Consider the following 19,825-nt stretch of genomic DNA (forward strand, 5'->3'; position numbering starts at 1 on the left):
TTACAAGCCATCACCTTCTCCACCTGATTGGCCATTGAGGACATCTTGTTTAACCAGAACCCTGTTAACCATCTTGTATTCAGGGTTCCTGTTGGGCCTTCATGGCGCACAAGATCACCACCATGTTTCACTCCAACAGACAATCCCCTACTTGATTTGTTGCCAGAGGGAGACAGACACCCTCTCTACTTTTAAGATTAGGCTTAAAACTTTCCTTTTTGCTAAAGCTTATAGTTAGGGCTGGATCAGGTGACCCTGAACCATCCCTTAGTTATGCTGCTATAGACGTAGACTGCTGGGGGGTTCCCATGATGCACTGTTTCTTTCTCTTTTTGCTCTGTATGCACCACTCTGCATTTAATCATTAGTGATTGATCTCTGCTCTCCTCCACAGCATGTCTTTTTCCTGGTTCTCTCCCTCAGCCCCAACCAGTCCCAGCAGAAGACTGCCCCTCCCTGAGCCTGGTTCTGCTGGAGGTTTCTTCCTGTTAAAAGGGAGTTTTTCCTTCCCACTGTAGCCAAGTGCTTGCTCACAGGGGGTTGTTTTGACCATTGGGGTTTTACATAATTATTGTATGGCCTTGCCTTACAATATAAAGCACCTTGGGGCAACTGTTTGTTGTGATTTGGCGCTATATAAAAAAATTGATTGATTGATTGAGAGGTGGGAGTAAGTCACCAAGTCACTCTCAAGTCATGAATCAGCAAGTCCCAAGTCAAGTCTCAAGTCATAATGAGCACCAATTGTTTGCAAGATGACTTGAGATTTGACTTGGGACTTGCAGATTGATGACTTGAGAATGACTTGACAGTGACTTACTCCCACCTCTGGTCATTACCAAGGTGTCACAACATGGACAAGCGGTTGGATTTTTGAGAATTCTATCCTCAAGTATTAGAAATTTATGATGCTATTGTTTCCATTAATAAGCAGGTATGGGTAGCATTGCGCTGTTAGCTACATTGCTAGTGCCAGTGTTACTGAGGCAACATTCTAGTTGTAGTTTTTAATACCTACGTCCAAGCCATCAATGACAAAAACCACCTCCCAGTCCTCAAAAATATGCATTAATGAGTCGGCCAAATTCAGCTGTAGTTAGCTTGGTGATTTTCAGACAGGTGAGCGTGTTTGGCCTCCATTTGTCCCACCTAGGTCATACCGGTCTTGGCCGTGCGCTATCTCTTTATCCATTTATGGGTTGGTTGGTAGTTAGGTAGAATCAGAGACTGTCAAAATAGCGAGATGTAGAGTAGTCCTGCCCCATTTGAGCTTCAAACCCACTCATTAGACGCTCGTGGGTGATGTCACAGAGCATTTGTTTGGTATATATACAGTATTGCTAGAATATTTCTATACTAATGCACTCCAAAGTTTTTTTTTTTTGGTTTAAGCCATTCTTGTGGGTGACCTGTACATTTTCGCCCATGTCTCGACACCCGAAATTTTATTCCTCACGGACTCAACATCAAGGTTCACTTAATTAGTCACCCCTTAGGTATAAATTGAAGAATGGTTGAAAACATTTGAAGAGTTTTCTTTCACTTTGATTGCTAACCCCTTCAGGAAAAAAAATGGGGCAGCTTCCAAAGCGAGGAACCAGCCATTCTGGCTAAAAATATAATCCGAGCCCAGAGACACAGTGATGCACGTGGCTCATAAGAGGAAGCAATTCTGTCCTGTAATGAACAAGACATTTGTGATTATTAGCCAGCGTGGGCTGGTAATCAGATTCAGTCTGACTGCATGAGTCACTGCTCAGCTGTGGTGTGCAAAGAATATGGAGACTTGTAATAAATAAATAAATAAATAAAGTCCCAATAAATAAATACATTGGGACTATAGGACACTTCAAGCCACTACACTCCATGTTTTGTAATGCAACTGTGGTTGAAACTTTAATGTGTGTGTGTGTGTGTATATATATAAATAAAACCCTAACCCTAAACCCTAACCCTAACCCACACTTTGATGTGATCACTGCCGTACTGTCAACCCCAGGGCGCTTTGCAGTTTTGCAGTTCTGGACATTGGTCCTCTAATTCAGATGTTTCCACTGCTAGAGATCCTGGAGTAGAGCTACTTGTTTTGTATTGGTAGTTGAACTCTTGCAAATTCAGTGTTGTACTTCTTTGACAACCATCATGGAATTTTGGTTGGTGTCAACAAAAAGAATGATAAAATTGTACAAAAACACATTTCGAAGCTCAGAAAGCACACGTGATATGATAGGGCAACTCTATGGGACATCCTTAGATTTCACAGGCTCCCCAAAAAGTTGTTGGACATCATAGCCAGTCTATTCACAGGTACTGTGAATGGTCTTTGGAACATAGACCAAATCTCAGACTTTTTCCCACTGAATACTCGCTTTGAGTAGGTATTGGCTAGGGTTGTGAAATCCAGCAGCCTACTGTAGATGCCTTTATTGGTGAGGAAAGATCTACTAACCTTTACTTTGCTGATGATGTTAGGATCTCTGTGGAATCACCACTTGATTGCAGAACTTGAGAAGCTGAGAGGAGTGTCTGGGTTTGCAATAGTCCTTGACCAACACGAAGATCCAGACTTTCAATGATTTCCTGAACTTGGTCATCAGAGGGGTATCTGTGTTGAATGTGTAGAGACTTTCATTTATTTTGGCAATGACATTCTTGTCTCTGGGTCTTTGGCCTTTATGCCAGAGAGACAACTCCAAAAACCTTATGGAATCATAAGGTGGTTGGATAGAGGTGTTTGTTGATGTTGATACCTTTGGAGAGGAATAAAGGTCCAAGACTTTAGTGGGGCCTTAGTGCCTCCTGTTTTACTGTATGGTTGTGAAAGTTGGATGCTAACCAGCAACTTAAGGCATTTACTGAATGTCTTTCAAAGTAGGTCTCTTTTGAGGATCCTTGGGCACTACTGGAATTAATTTGTGCCAAATGAACAATTACCTTGATAGACTCAGATGAAGAATATCACTTGCATTGTGAGGGAACATCAGCCATCCCATTTTGGCCATTGAATGGTGGCAGAAAATGCAAGAAGTTACTAGCACCATGGGCAACTAAAGCAATAATGCTTGATTTTCAAGATGCGCCGCCATCTTGAAATCAAGCAATTCTTTTAATTGTCAGTATTATAATTGTATTGGGGGCCTCTCTGGGCCCTGTCAATCATGGGCCCCTAGAATCCTTCCCCTTATTCTCCCCTTTTTGGCACCCCTGCCTCCAGTACCGAGTCTTCTAATAGCAATTCTTACCTTTCACAGCTCCAAATGTGACCACACACAAGAAGTTTTCTTGGCAGCTCTTGTTGTTGTTGAACATGTCACACATGCGGGTTCCGTAATGGGTATAGATATGACATCATCGCGCATGTGCATATCACTACCCTAGTGGTAACTTGAAAATCAACCATTTTCCTTACATGGGACAAACAAACAAAGACAGCTGAAAGCATGCTGCTCATTCTGAGTCCGTTGTATATGTGGTTCTAGGCTAGGTTTTGATAAAGCGGTAGCCTTTTTAAGACTTTAAGTAGTACAACCATAACCCAACCAGAAAATGTGACACTTGAATTAAATAACCCTGTTTATGATCACCTGTCTGATTGATCCAGTCCCCAGAGTTCCCCCAGATTCCATAGCACCCATGCTATGTTGTTGATTTTAAAACAATTGCTGTTTTTTATCTGTTGTGTACGGCATGAGTGGATGTAGTAAGCACTTGAAATCTTACTTGAAAATGCATATTTAAAGATTTATTACAAATTTTATCTCCCCACTCCCACACACCTACACCCCCACCCCAAAATACAAAAATTCTGGAGCCGCCTCTGCCTGAAGGATGCTGTATTGACATTTACTTGGAGGCAAAAGCACGTAGAATGGCACACAGAGTATATTAAAGATATAATCATTTTAACAAGGCAGCAAAGACAACACAGGCAATTATGTGTGTGTCCTCTTTCCCCTGGGTGCCTTGATTGAAGTGACGGCCGTTTTTGTTGGCTGGATTGTTGCTGAATCATAATTGCGCAACCACAGCGTACCCCTCACCATCGATCTCTCTTTGGACTCTTGCTTCACTTATGTCCTCATATCTCTTTTTATTCCTCAGGAAAACAGATTATTGAGCTGCCAGACACACTTTTAACCTCAGTGGATAAACTGAGTTGTGCTGCTGTTTTTTTGCTTATGGTTTCTTGATATGAAGTCCTCTTCTTCTTGCAGCTGATGAAGTGATACAGTGATAAGCAGAGCAGCTGGTTTGCATTAAAGGGTTCATGCTGCTCCTCTAAATTTGACATTTAATTGTCGTTGGGGTATCAAATAAAATATCTGGAAAGTCTTAGAGGTTTATGTGCATGTGTGTAGAAATGCGACACTAATAAAATTCAGTGCTGAAACACTTTGCTTTATACTTCTGTGACGTATGTCACATGACTCTTTTTTTCTATCTGCACAGCCGGTTTCTCCTCTTTACGACATGCTCATTTGGAGTTTCAGCTTAGACCTTTTTGTCTAAGATGAAACTCCAAACCTGAAAGATTTGGAGAAGATGTGTATGGAGGAGTGGACCAAAATCCCTGTGGCAGTGTGTGAAAACTTGGTCAAGAACTACAGGAAACGTCTGACCTCGGTAATGGTAGACAAATGTTTCTGTACCAGTTGTTAAGCTCTGTTTTTCTAGGGGGTCAAATACTTATTTTATGCAATACAATGCAAATTAATTATTTAAAAATCATACAATGTGATTTAGTGGATTTTTTTTTTTTAGATTCTGTCTCTCACAGTTGAAGTGTACCTACGATAAAAATTACAGACCTCTCCATTCTTTGTAGGTGGGAAAACCTGCAAAACTGACCGGGGGTTAAATACTTATGTTCCCCACTGTGTGTGTGTGTGTGTGTGTGTGTGTGTGTATATATATATATATATATATATATATATATATATATATATATATATATATATATATATATATATATATAGTAAGGTTAGACCTTACTGTATATAATATATATAGTATATATTATATATATACTATATATATATATACTATATAATATATATATATATACATAGTAAGGTTAGACCTTACTATATATAATATATATAGTAATATACTATAGTATAGTATATATTATATATATAGTATATATACGAGGTCTGTCAATAAAGTAACGGTCCTTTTTATTTTTTTCAAAAACTATATGGATTTCATGCATATGTTTTTACGTCAGACAAGCTTGAACCCTCGTGCGCATGCGTGAGTTTTTCCACGCCTGTCGGTTATGTCATTCGCCTGTGAGCACACCTTGTGGAAGGAGTGGTCCCGCCCCCTCGTCGGATTTTCATTGTCTGGAAATGGCGGAATGATTTGGATGTTTTTTTCCATCAGAATTTTTTCAGAAACTGTTAGAGACATGCAGCTGGAAACCATTTGAAAAATTTATCTGGCTTTCGGTGAAAATTTTACGGGCTTCACAGAGAATAAGGACTGTTACTACAGCTTTAAGGACGGTTTTAAGGACACTGCGCTCCGTTCCGCCATCAAGCGGCACAAACCACCGGATCATTTCTAAGCTGATGGCTCTGTGGATATGAGACCGTCGTGTGCACTTTCTCTGGTTATCACAACAGCTGGACATCAGCCATTTTCCGGCAGATTTCACTTTTAACAAGAGATTTTGTCATGGAAAGCCGCGCGGAGGCTTCGCACCGAGCGTCCTTAAAGCTGTAGTAACAGTCCTTATTCTCTGTGAAGCCCGTAAAATTTTCACCGAAAGCCAGATAAATTTTTCGAATGGTTTCCAGGTGCCAGTCTCTAACAGCTTCTGAAAAAATTCTGATGGAAAAAACATCCATATCATTCCGCCATTTCCAGACAATGAAAATCCGACGAGGGGGCGGGACCACTCCTTCCACAAGCCGTGCTCACAGGTGAATGACGTAACCGACAGGCGTGGAAAAACTCACGCATGCGCACGAGGGTTCAAGCTTGTCTGATGTAAAAACATATGAATCAAATCCATATAGTTTTTGAAAAAAATAAAAAGGACCGTTACTTTATTGACAGACCTCGTATACTATATAATATATATATATACACAGTAAGGTTAGACCTTACTATATATATATATTAGTAAGGTTAGACCTTACTTTTGTGAAGCACCTTGAGGCAACTCTGTTGTGATTTGGCGCTATATAAATAAAAAGAAATTGAAATTGAAAAATTGAAAAATATAGCAAATGTAAAACGCCATCAACATTTTTGGAGTGGTAAACATCGACACAGTCCAATGAAGATTGCAAGGACACAGTTATGTGAATACACCCTTTGGAGGCATCTTTGCCTCTATACTTTATAATGTTTTTAAGAAACCAACAGAAATTACTATAATATGACCCCTTTAAAGTCACTCACAGTTAATATAGTAACAAGCTGGAGAGAAGAAGCTTCGTGGTTTAATTTGGCAATGAGAAGCTGCAGTTTCTCCTATGAGGAACACTCATTTGAAAGGATAATTGAGATGTAGAGTGACAAGGCGATGCCACGTTATAATTGCAAAGCATCTTGTAAACATGAATCCCAATCTCATTCCAGTCCCCTGTGCATTGCTCAGGCAGAAACAAGCGGTGTGTTTTCTACCTGCTGGACTTTGGTTTTCTGTATGATGTATTTCTATATGATGCTGTGATCTTCCATTCATTTTCTATACCTGCTAACTCCAATTAAGGGCCACGGGGCAGGAGCCTATCCCAGCAGTCATGGGGTGTGAGGGCAGGTTACACCCTTGACAGGATGCCAGTCTATCACAGCGCCACATACAGACAGACCAACACATTCACACCCATGGTCAATTTAAAGATTTCAATTCACATAATGTGTATGTTTTTGGATGTGGAAGGAAGCCGGAGCACCCGCAGAGAACCGACACAAACTGCACACAGAAAGGCCCCAAGTGGGAATTGAACCCACGACCTTCTTGCTGTAAGGCAACAGCGCTAACCACTAAACCACCATGCTGCTTGATGCTGTGATCTTTGCAGGATTGATGAATACCCGAGAAAATGTCTTGGAGATGGAAAGACACCTACGAAGAGCTCACGGATTCACAAGTTCGCTGGACAGAGGTGTTTGGCGAAGCCGTTATGTTTGCAGGAGAACAATGGTGTCTTTCTGTCCAAGCGCTACACTGTTGCCAGCACAGGACAAACTACACAGATATCTACAACTTTTAAAATTGGACAAAAAAAGCTCTCTCTTGCTCTTCATATTTTCCCTTAGCAAAAAGAAGTTTATTCAAGTGTACTATGAGTATACTTATTTTTTTACTAAAATTGAGGAAGTATACTTGAAGGTGACTTTTTATAAACTATATTTTATATACTTAAGAATAGTATAGTGAAGTATACTTGGCTTATAATGAAAAATATAAACAAAAGTCTAAGTACATTAATACTAAAACTTATACTTTAGTTTACTTTTTACATCTTTCTGCCACAAAGTACTAACACTTATTATGCACTTAGAGCAAGATATACTAAGTCAACCCATTGACTCAAATAACTGAAAAGAAGTCATAAAAGCACAGATTTTTTTTTTCTATGTAGTTATTTATTTTTGGTTCCAAAGGTTTGCACTTTTCTTTTACCTTTTTTGACAAGGAAGGACTTTAGTTCTCAGTTGAAGTTGCTATGTTTACATTTTTACAAATAAGGACTTGATCTTGAAGAGACCATTATGTTTACATGTTACATGCACTTTTTCCTTTAATTTTCTCCACAAAGGAAGGACTTGATTTCATAGGTCTTTGTTTTTGAAATGTTTGAAAATATATCAAACTTGTTTTCAACATTCTGTCTTGTGATTTTTTAAATGCATCACACTCTTGTGTACATACAGTATGAGCAAACTTTAAGAATACTTTAAGGAGTATATTTTCAGAATATAAGTAGTAAGCTACAAGTAATATGCCAAGCATAATTAAAGTATAAAAAGTAAAATAGTGAAATAACCAATGTGTATAACAGTATACTTTAAGTATAGGATAATAAACTAAAAATAGGGACTCAAAGTATACAACTAGTACAATGGCACTATATCGGTAAGTGCACTTGTGGTATACTTTAAGCATACAAGAGGGATACACCAATTACATTGATAGTATATAGATGAGTGTTGTATACTTTAAAGTGTACTTTTGCAAACTTAAAATGAACTTTAAAATATACTTTTATAAACTTGAAATGTTCCAATTTAGTCCAAAAAAGTATTTGTGTACTTTCTGGTATACTAACAGTACACGGTCTGTAGTATACTTGTTATACTTATACTGAAGCATACTTAATAAAATGAACTTTAAGTATACTATTTTTTGCTAAGGGTTATGTAAAGCAAAACTATCCAAAGCTGGATTATTTGAACATATAAATAGCCATAAATATTAAAGAAAAATGTTAAATAAAAATGTATTTTGTTTATGTTGAGAGTGACGTGACACTTTGGCCTTCTTTTCGATAAAACACCATTTTCTAGGCATATTTGAATTTTTTTTTTTTTTTTTCTGGAAGCATTGCGGAAGTGTTTTTTTTCTTTTCCTTCACCAATATGGCCAACGGGTGGCTTCCGTTTTCCGGTCAGCCCCGCCCAGTTCCTCCAGATGCTTGTGCCGCCAGTAAGCAAGACAGAAGTTGTAGAAGAAGAAAAACAAAGAAACGATTTGGAACTTGAACGTTTCGCAGTCATTGTCATTTTATTCATTGTCCAGTAGGTGCCGGTAATATGCACTGCCCGCTTGCCATCTGCTAGTAAACCCGAAAAAAAAGAAGGAAGGACGTTTTGTGAACTGGGAATTCTTTTAAACATTTATCGCTGACATTAGCCGGGGCGTTAGCAAGCTAGCTAGCTTAGCTTGCTAGCTAGGTCATAAGCGGGGGTTTTTGTTTTTCCCCTAAATGCGGTCGCCCGTTAAAAGCAGATAACTTTAAAGGCTTGGGTGAAGGGCGCGTGAAATGTCTTGTGTTGGAGCGATGGCGTCAGCTCGGCTGCTGTGTTTGTTCAGTGCTAAAGCAGCAGGTTGGCGTGTTGTGTGTCTCCGGAGGCGTGTGTGCACTTCACCTTCCAGGCTGCACAGCTGCATGTCGGCGTGGGTCATCGATCAGTACGGCACTAATGAAAGTTTGAGGTACTCAGAGGAAATCACACTTCCCATTGTCAGCTGTGCCAATGAGGTGATGATAAAAGTCCATGCTTCCAGCCTGAACCCTCTTGATGTAGCTATGAGGGGTAAGTGCTGATTCAGCTGCTGTGAGATTTCATGTGGTTCACGTCAACACAATCACTGACTTGTATTTGCACTTCTTAGGTGGTTATGGGGCTAAATTAATGAAGCTGCGAAAGGACCCAATGTGCACGATGGACGATAACAGTGAGTTTCCTCTAATCCTGGGTCGGGATGTGTCCGGGGTCATCGTGGACTGTGGATCTGAAGTTAGCCACTTTAGTCCAGGTGATGAGGTACGACTGTACTTGGTTTTTGTCAAAGAAAGCCAATAAAATGTAGGCCTGTGTCTCCCCATGTGCATTCTGGTAAAGTGTAGCTGAGATTTCACATAATCTTTTTTAGAAAATCCTTTCTCCATGTAATGTAGAGTTGCATCATGAAGGGCATCCGGCATAAAAGTTGTGCCAAAACCAATCCACCTTGGATATGATGTTTTCCCGAGTGGAAAACAAGGGAATGGCCAAAGGGACTTGTTTTTTTTTTTTTCCTTTTAGAAAATTCTTGTGTTCCACTTCTCCAGGTAAAATTGAAGTTGCTTTAGGAAGGGCATCCGGTGTAAAATACCAATGCGGATCTGGCTGTAGCTGCTGTGGCGTCCCCAAGCGAAAACGGGAGCAGCCGAAAGGACAACAACAATTTCTGTGTTCCACATAACTAGTGATACATCAGGCAAAAAGTACACTGTGGGCAGTTTCTCTAAATACAACCACAGTAGCCGGATGATTCAGTATGACACTACATACTGGACAAACTCTCCACGACGTCACTCGTAGATTTTTTTGATGTGTGGTTTTCAAGCTTGAATGGAGCAGCTTTGGAGGTCACCATCTTCTTCATCATCTATTTAACTCTCCATCAACCTATAAATGGGTAAAGAGGTGGAGCATAAGGAAACCTGGTATGATCTCGGTGGTACATATGAAACCCAAGCTCAAATTCCCAAACGTTTGAAGCTACGCTTACAGAATAGCTTTGGTGCAGATGTTTGAATAATGCATATTTTTGTGGATTATGTGGTAGTTTTTGTAACTGATGGATTTGGTTTGGATATTAAACTGTATGGCCGTCATATTGACTTTGTAACCGTTGCACCATCAATGGACCTAATGCCACCAAGCTAATTAGTGTTAACATGGTTCTAACATATAAATTAAATAATATTTCACTCAGTGTAAATATTAAAGTGCCAACTTCTCAGTTGTCCTGTTCATACTTTGAGATGAACAGCAAGCTGTATGATCTCAGGCATTTGTAATAAAATGCAAAACAAGGACAAACAGGCGATTGCGGCAAGTCCACAGCAGCTGGTGCCTTATGTGAACAGTTTGATTCTTTTCAGTGACCCTTTTGTGTGGGATCCGGGTCCTAATTGGTAAGCAAGCTGGAGAGACCAAAACCATTTATTTCTGGTTTAAAGTTGGACATTTTGTCATAGGGCTGCTTTGCTTTTTCAGCCATCTTCAAGCATCCACAAGGAACTGCAAGATTTTCGACTTCTACTTGCGTGTCATTTATCAGAACCGGAAGTTGGGGCTTGGTGTTAATTTGCATAAATAATGGCAACACCCATAATGCAAGAGTGTTCAACTTGACTTCATATGTGAAATGTGTTACGTTGACACAGATATGAAGGATGTGCTAGTTAGAGTGCTGATTTGCAAAAGCTTCAGTTTTGTGTAAAGTGTGGGGTGTCTAAAACTGCACAGGAACTTTTGACAAGTCACATGCTTGTTGTTTGTTCCAGGTGTGGGCCGCTGTCGCCCCCTGGAAACAAGGCAGTCTGGCAGAATTTGTGACTCTAAGAGAGTCCGAGGTAAGTTACGAGTGAAGATACATGATTCCAGTAGATTTTTGTCACATCATTTGAGTAAAAGGGTGACATTTAAAATAAGTCCATAAGAATAAGTTTTACAGTTAGTATTATAATTGCAGTTTCCTGACAAAATACACACCATATGAAGATGTGCATGAAGGAAAATAATTCTGGTCTATTTTCTTCAATGGTATATAATTGGACTTTTATGTGTGTGTAATGCATTGTATTACTCAATTATGTGTATAGATTGACCAGTTTGTTAATTTAGGTATTTCTTCACAAAAGATTTACTACCTCCAGTGTATAATACATGCAAGCAGCTGGTATAGGAGCACAAGAGGTGTCATTTTATGAGCTTGTTCACAAATCTAGTTTGGAAATATAAATGCGAGCATTGTTTACTTGTCATTGTAATTCTAACTGATGTTTTTTTTTTAACAGGTTTCCCATAAGCCAAAGTTACTGAGTCACCCTGAGGCAGCATCTATCCCCTATGTCGCCTCCACAGCCATGTCTGCGCTCGTCAACGTCGGCGGACTGTGCCGAAACAGCGCTAACAATAAAAGGCAAGCGCCATCCTGAACTGAATACACTTCGAATGACATGTCCCTCTTGTGCGTCATCACATTTCCTGTTAGACACACACACACACTCACACTCTTCAACCGCTCCTGTTAGACAGTGTTGGTGTAAATAATTCCAGAAATGCATATTTTAGGAATGCACTTCATACGTCACACATGGGGAATTATGGAGTTTTGACTTCCTGCTTTTTCTGGAATGCAGTGTAAAGGTATTTAAATGTGTATCAGAGGTTTCCTGGTGGTTCATGTGCTGCAGTAAAGAACTGATGACGAGCCTTCCACAATATGAAATTCTAAAATTCTGCTTTGTCTTCATAACCAAGAACCATTTTCAGATCAGTGCTGTTTTATTGTGCAAAAAAATTCCACGACCAAAGTGCCCATGTTCTTTAATTTGAAGAGTCATAAATGAACCTGGATGTGGGGAGATGGGCCAGAAATAAATGATTATGTGACTTACATACATTGTCATTACATATGTTGTGGTGGCACGGTGGGGCAGTGGTAGCACTCTTGCCTCACAGCATGAAAGTTGAGGGTTCAAAGGCCATCCATGCCCCGTTCTCATTGTACATCTGGAGTTGATTAACGAAGCACATCTGGTGAGGTCGTTCGAAGAAAAGGTTTTGATTTTTCCATTTTAAAATGGATGTTTATTTTTCAAATGTGAACTGAAGTTAAAAAAGACATGGGAATGAAATTATATTTTAATTATCTGGTCTAGATTACAAGAGTTTCTTTGCCTGTAGATAGCTTCTGGTGCCTTTTCAGAAGAAAAATAAAGATGAATGTCCTTATACTTCACTTACGAATTACAGTAATGTTGTATTGTCACTATGTATTGTCTTTGTCCTTCCCACTGTCGCCAAGTGCTTGCTCACAGGGGGTCGTTTTGACCGTTGGGGTTTTTCTGTAATTATTGTATGGCTTTTGCCTTACAATATAAAGCGCCTTGGGGCAACTGTTTGTTGTGATTTGGCGCTATATAAATAAATTGATTTGATTTGTCCTTGAACGAGACACTTAATTTGCGTTATCTCAGTCCACCCAGCTGTAATTGGGTGCCAACCTTGTCTGGGGAAGTAATCTGTCTGAAACTGGAGTCCCATCTAGGGAGAGTTGTAGACTCTTATCCACTTGACACTATGGAATCCGGAGATCATCTCTGGCACCAACGGGCCTCAGGGCCTATTTAGGAGTATTATGAAGAGTTTGGGGCTATTTCCTGTTTTTTTTTTTTTTTTTTTTTCCCCCCCACAAGTTATTTAAAAGTAAACACCACCCCCCCAATCAAAATTGTGGAGCGTTGCTTTTGGAAACCTGCTTTCACACTTGCTTCTGGAGGGTCACAGGGATACAAAACCTCCATTTGTGGATGGATTTCCATCAAAATGCATTTCCATGTTCCATTTATTTCGCGATATAAAACCACAGGGTTCTCCCCAGACAATGGAATAACAGCTCTGCGCTGGTGAGTGGCGTCATCTCATGATGTTTTAGCATGAGATTTGGTGGGAATCTGACCGTGCAGAAACCTATTTTTGCAGGGAAATTTCACATAAACAACTTCAGCTCTTCTCTTTATTTCATCCTCTTCACATTCAGATGACACAAACATGGCAAAACACAAGCGTAACGTGAAATCCGATGATGAGAGGTACTGACGACCTCTAGTTTTTGTTTTGTCTTGGCGGTGACCACAGCCCGTGCGGGGGTGCTGTGATAGTCTGTCTGGGTAGGGAACACGCCGGCGCTGAGCCGCCATGGAGGCCAAGGCCGGTGAACAGGTGACTTGATTGACTCTGTCTGCTGCCGGATCAGTCAGATTGGAGGCAAACAACAATGCTGCAGCCCATGTGACAAGATACAGGGAGACTTTTATGAAGAAAGCAGCAGAACAGAAATCGAAATTCTTCAAGTGCAGAGACGCTTTCATTCTTTGACATTTTGGTGCTGGATAGTGGCATGCATTATTTCCATTCTTCTGTTTTAAAAGGCATGTTGCACCAAAATCATAACATTTCCGAGTGTTTCTGACAGCGTTTTCTTTGAGGAAATCATCCCAGTGCACACTTATGGAATGTCTCTGCTAACGTTAAGAACAGTGCCAGATTATTTATAAGTAAGTGTGATGCTGTGTTATGATGACTCATCTTTAAGTGATAAGTGTTAAATTTGATGCAGTCATGAAAAAACAGCCGCTTTCTGCTATGCGAAAACTTAGTCCATTAACGTGAATGTCCATTAATCATGAACATAGCCTGTTAACACTTTACTAGATGCTCAGCTTTGTGCTCACTAAGTGTTGTCACCCATATAACTGTGTAAAATCTAAGAAGTACATCTGTGTGATGAGACAGCAGGCTGTCTCATCACACAAACCTGAAAAACAGCGGAGAGGTGCACGTGCACTTTGCGCGAGTGCAGTGAGTGCGGCTCTGTTACAGAACAGTCTCACATCAAGACAGACTCTCAAACTAAAATAAAAATAAAGCCTACCAGCTTCACTGAGAAGAACAAAATAGAAAAAACCAAACCCACCACTCACCCACTTGTGATTTCCAAAGTCCACTCCACCAAAGGAGTCCCTACGTACCTCATGCTGTGCAGCTTCCACTCAAATGTTCACAATGGGGTCATGAAAGAAATGTTTTTAAACATATTTCTAGACGGGGTGAACATGAATCATTTATGATTGAAACTAAAACAGGTGATTCGCGTGACTGCATGTTAATAAACTAGTTTTTGGATAATTTCTTATCGTTGATAATTAAGCTATATTGTTTGAAAGCTGCACTTTGCTCTAAAATCACTCTCATGCTGGTTTCCATCTTTAAGAGGTACTGTGGAGAATAACGTTCTCATCCGAGTTGTCACAGAACTCGCTAATTGGAGCGTCTGCACAGCAGGGAGACAGCACACACACTCAGGGATCTGAATAAAAACGACATATTTGTTCTTAATCTGTGATATTTCAGAGCAAGTTTTTGTACACTTGACCCAACGTGTGTTGAGCCCCAAACTGCTTTGCATAAAGCAGAAAGCAACAATGTGTCTGCTCCACTACATGAACACACACTTCCTCCTGTTTTCTCTGCTCACAACTGCTTGCATGACCGTCACGCTAACCATTACATTTTGTGACGGCTTACGGTAGCTGCCAGCAAAACAAGTGTTCATTACGCACTCACACAAATGCCACCAGGTGACATTTTAGCCTCCCACGCGCTCACAAAATGCTCCCATATGCACTCTGCAGCCCTGTAACACTGCAGGGCATCTGCTGGGTGTGTTTAGTAGGTAGCGAGTGCACAGGTTGAGTGGTGGGTAGTACCTCCACCCGTGAGCACACCCCTGATGTTTTCCATCAAAATTGTGAGTAAAGCTTTTGGAATACGCCCAAAATGATTTTCAGTTTTCAAAGTGGGCTCCAGTGTTCTTCAGTTTGGGAATGGCTGTTCTATAAAATTAACATTCTAAATCTAAACTAAGACTTGATCATAGTATAGACAGACCAAAACACGCGACATGATGATCCCTGCTCAGCTACGTGACTGGTGTAAGAAGGTTTCAGCGATCAGTTGTCAGTCAGACTGAACTGAAATCTTTCCCCGTCTATGCAGATGTAGGTGGGGAATAACCCGACCACCATTCAGCTGTGTTTTGGAAAATAAGTTCCAGTGATGTTAGACTTTTGTTTTTGTTAACCATAGTCTGCTCAGACTTGGAAAATGGCCGGTGTGGTGCTTTAAAGTTCTGCCTTTATCAATCAGAAAGTTAAAAAAAAAAATCAGATGCGACATTTATTGTCTCTGTGTAACATCTTCCATCCTGTACTCTTTTTTTTTTTTTTTTTTCTTCACCCCTGGTGCAGCTGCTTTTTTTAGTAGCTTCTCACAGTAATTGAATGACCCTCTGGTTGCTGGGATTTCTCCCTCTAGAGTTTTGATCACCGGAGGATCTGGAGGTGTTGGAACGTTTTCTATCCAGGTAAGGCACGCCGTACTACACTTGGTGTTCAGGTGTTAAGCTACATGAGTGTGACACCACCTGCTGTGACTGTCTTTTTTTGCTGCCAGTTGTTGAAGGCCTGGGGCGCTCATGTGACGGTTACCTGTTCACACAATGCAGAGGGCCTCGTTAGAGGACTGGGGGCTGACGAGGTTGTGGACTACACAGCAGGAGATGTGGCCGCACAATTGGAAAGGATGGAAAAGTACGTGTGTACAACCCCTGGCAAAAATTATGGAATCACCGGCCTCGGAGGATGTTCATTCAGTTGTTTAATTTTGTAGAAAAAAAGCAGATCAGACATGACACAAAACTAAAGTAATTTCAAATGGCAACTTTCTGGCTTTAAGAAACACTATAAGAAATCAGGAAAAAAATTGTGGCAGTCAGTAAGGGTTACTTTTTTAGACCAAGCAGAGGGAAAAAAAATATGGACTCACTCAATTCTGAGGAATAAATTATGGAATCACCCTGTAAATTTTCATCCCCAAAACTAACACCTGCATCAAATCAGATCTGCTCATTAGTTTGCATCTAAAAAGGAGTGATCACACCTTGGAGAGCTGTTGCACCAAGTGGACTGACATGAATCATGGCTCAAACACGAGAGATGTCAACTGAAACAAAGGAGAGGATTATCAGACTCTTAAAAGAGGGTAAATCATCACGCAATGTTGCAAAAGATGTTGGTTGTTCACAGTCAGCTGTGTCTAAACTCTGGACTAAATACAAACAACATGGGAAGGTTGTTAAAGGCAAACATACTGGTAGACCAAGGAAGACATCAAAGCGTCAAGACAGAAAACTTAAAGCAATATGTCTCAAAAATCGAAAATGCACAACAAAACAAATGAGGAACGAATGGGAGGAAACTGGAGTCAACGTCTGTGACCGAACTGTAAGAAACCGCCTAAAGGAAATGGAATTTACATACAGCAAAGCTAACCGAAAGCCATCATTAACACCTAAACAGAAAAAAACAAGGTTACAATGGGCTAAGGAAAAGCAATCATGGACTGTGGATGACTGGATGAAAGTCATATTCAGTGATGAATCTCGAATCTGCATTGGGCAAGGTGATGATGCTGGAACTTTTGGTTGGTGCCGTTCCAATGAGATTTATAAAGATGACTGCCTGAAGAGAACATGTAAATTTCCACAGTCATTGATGATATGGGGCTGCATGTCAGGTAAAGGCACTGGGGAGATGGCTGTCATTACATCATCAATAAATGCACAAGTTTACGTTGATATTTTGGACACTTTTCTTATCCCATCAATTGAAAGGATGTTTGGGGATGATGAAATCATTTTTCAGGATGATAATGCATTTTGCCATAGAGCAAAAACTGAAAACATTCCTTGCAAAAAGACACATAGGGTCAATGTCATGACCTGCAAAGGATCTTAATCCAATTGAAAATCTTTGGTGGAAGTTGAAGAAAATTGTCCATGACAAGGCTCCAACCTGCAAAGCTGATCTGGCAACAGCAATCAGAGAAAGTTGGAGCCAGATTGATGAAGAGTACTGTTTGTCACTCATTAAGTCCATGCCTCAGAGACTGCAAGCTGTTATAAAAGCCAGAGGTGTTGCAACAAAATACTAGTGATGTGTTGGAGCGTTCTTTTGTTTTTCATGATTCCATAATTTTTTCCTCAGAATTGAGTGATTCCATATTTTTTTCCCTCTGCTTGGTCTAAAAAAGTAACCGTTACTGACTGCCACAATTTTTTTTTTCCTGATTTCTTATAGTGTTTCTTAAAGCCAGAAAGTTGCCATTTGAAATGACTTTAGTTTTGTGTCATGTCTGTGATCTGCTTTTTTTCTACAAAATTAAAACAACTGAATGAACATCCTCTGAGGCTGGTGATTCCATAATTTTTTGCCAGGGGTTGTAGAAGACCAGTTGTCGGCAACCTTCATGATGCCAACCCCCATTTGTTGGCATGTGATTTCTTTTTTTTTAACAATGTTTTTATTGATTTTAACAGTAAAATAATAACAAAACATACAAAAGCATCATAAGATTCTACACAAAATACAACAAATTATAATACAGTAAATAAATTCTACTTAAAATAATAAATTACCACACTCTAGTGTCACCAGGAAACCCACTTCAGCAGTTGGCATGTGATTTCTTATTTATTTATTTATTTTTAAATAAATTTGAAAAAAAAAAAAAAAAAAATCAATGTCATTATGGGGTGTTGTGAGTAGAATTTTGAGGGGAAAAATGAATTTACTCTAGTTGAAATTAGGCTGTAACATGACAAAATGTGGAAAAAGTGAAGCGCTGTGAATACTTTCCAGGCCCACACTATGTAAAATTTAAATTAAATTTAAAGAAAACCCAATATTAAAATATATTTACTGTTATTATTTTTAAGTTCAACAAACTCAGGATGTTGCAAGTGAGTGATTTATCATGTTAAATAACGGTGATTTCACTTTTGGCCGAAAATAATCATGATTATGACTTTTGCCATGGCAGTGCCTCTCTGATAAATAATGAAAACAACTCATCCTTTAATTAAGAACTATAAAAACTGTTTAAATTTCTCAGTTTAATTTTCTCCAGTTCTGGTAAAATCTTTTTGATTGAATGACAAACCTTACTGATTCCCTTTTCCAGTTTCCATGGATACCAGGGCTCATGTCTGGAGTGAATACTAGTTTTCCCCTCTCCTTGCCCCCAAAAGATTTTATTTTTTTAATACTGAAAAGACAAAAGGATGCAGCTGTGAGCTTTTCCCAGCATGCACTGTTAATAAAAACCGATGTGGCTGTCACTCTAACAGTCTGTTTTATCATCAGGTTTGATTTGATTCTGGATAATGTGGGCGGAGACGCAGAACATTGGGGTCTGGACTTGTTGAAACCCTGGTCTGGAGCAAAGTATGTCACGCTGGTCACGCCTCTGCTCCACAACATTGACTCCATGGGTCTGCTGGGTGGGATGTTTCAGTCTGGATTCATGCTGCAAAACAAGGCAGTACAGGTAAAAATAATCAAAAATACACAGCCAGAACCCTCACCTGCCAATCCAAATAGAAACAAAATATCATCCTGTTACATTCTGTCCTTAAACTTTGTGAAAGTGCCTGATTTAAGGAGCTCTTCCATCGCAGACCTACTGCTATAATGAAGCTCCAGTGACAACTCAGCAGGGTTGTACTTTTTCTGTAGACCGTGATCATAAGGTGAAGCTTTCTGCAGCTAATTGGCAGTGATTGGTCAAAGTTCAGATTTAAGAAAGGAGGACTTTTTTACCCGTTTTTACCTCCTGTTTAACATGCGTTACAGCCTCTCTTTTCCAAATCTTGCAGAGACAGAAAGCAGGTGCTGCGCTTGTGAGATAAAAGATTTGCTGCTAAAAGTTGTTAAATATCATATAGAAGTAGAACATGTCTGGAAAAAAATATGTGAAAAGTATAGTTTAAACGATGCATTTCCCCACTGTCACCGTTCTACGTCAATGTGCGATCACACATGACATCATTTAGCAACAGACTGAACTGCCTGCAACTTCCTCCGACAGTAACTGTGTAGTAGGAATAAGTAATCTGCATATAATAAATATTCTAATCCACTTACATTTTTTTCCACAAATCTGACTGGTTAAGCGTGTGAGATTTTAGAACGTATAATATCGGGGTAACAGTGGAAAAATATTCAACCATTTCACATTTGGATGTATTACTCCGTGCCCTGATTGGTGTTCTGACGAGATGTCATTCCTGTCCTCCACGCAACTGCGCATGCGCACACATGCACAATATTGTCGGGATGCGGAATTGTTGATTTTATGCGACGAGATGCACAATTCGACAGAGCACCGGTGTTGCATTCAGAACGGTCCCCCTAAAAATTGGTCCCCCCCCGATGACGCGGTTCATGGATTAACACCTCGTTTCTGCTTCAAACTTCCCTCCAGTCATCTTCTATCTCAGCGACAGATATCTGAAGCGTTTGTACAACAATCTTTTCCACATAAATTCAGCATTATTTCATCATAAAAGGCAGCAGAAGCGATCGGAGCACCGCGGCTAAACGAGCTGCTTGCTGATGCGTTCACTGCGCGTCGGATATTTCAAAGTGTCACGGAATTTTGCCTCTTTTCTGCTTCACACGGCCTC

The 19,825-nt window shown here is 39.9% G+C and overlaps 1 protein-coding gene across 2 annotated transcripts in view; it reads left to right on the forward strand.

Moving 5' to 3' along the window:
• LOC117503137 (reticulon-4-interacting protein 1 homolog, mitochondrial-like) overlaps positions 1–19,825 on the forward strand; it is a 32,856-nt gene that overhangs the window by 4,919 nt on the left and 8,112 nt on the right. The window contains exons 2-8 of one of the 2 annotated variants that reach the window (XM_034162315.1): positions 9,064–9,276; positions 9,356–9,507; positions 11,019–11,087; positions 11,532–11,656; positions 15,616–15,664; positions 15,754–15,890; positions 18,504–18,687. In XM_034162315.1, coding sequence (XP_034018206.1) covers positions 9,129–9,276; positions 9,356–9,507; positions 11,019–11,087; positions 11,532–11,656; positions 15,616–15,664; positions 15,754–15,890; positions 18,504–18,687 — 864 coding nt within the window. In that variant the 5' untranslated portion in view covers positions 9,064–9,128. Of the gene's footprint in view, positions 1–8,672; positions 9,277–9,355; positions 9,508–11,018; positions 11,088–11,531; positions 11,657–15,615; positions 15,665–15,753; positions 15,891–18,503; positions 18,688–19,825 lie in introns of those variants that run through there. The other variant, XM_034162314.1, reaches the window with a different exon arrangement.

The sequence above is a fragment of the Thalassophryne amazonica genome, chromosome 21, assembly GCF_902500255.1.
Source record: "Thalassophryne amazonica chromosome 21, fThaAma1.1, whole genome shotgun sequence".
In the NCBI taxonomy this organism is placed as follows: Eukaryota; Metazoa; Chordata; class Actinopteri; order Batrachoidiformes; family Batrachoididae; genus Thalassophryne; species Thalassophryne amazonica.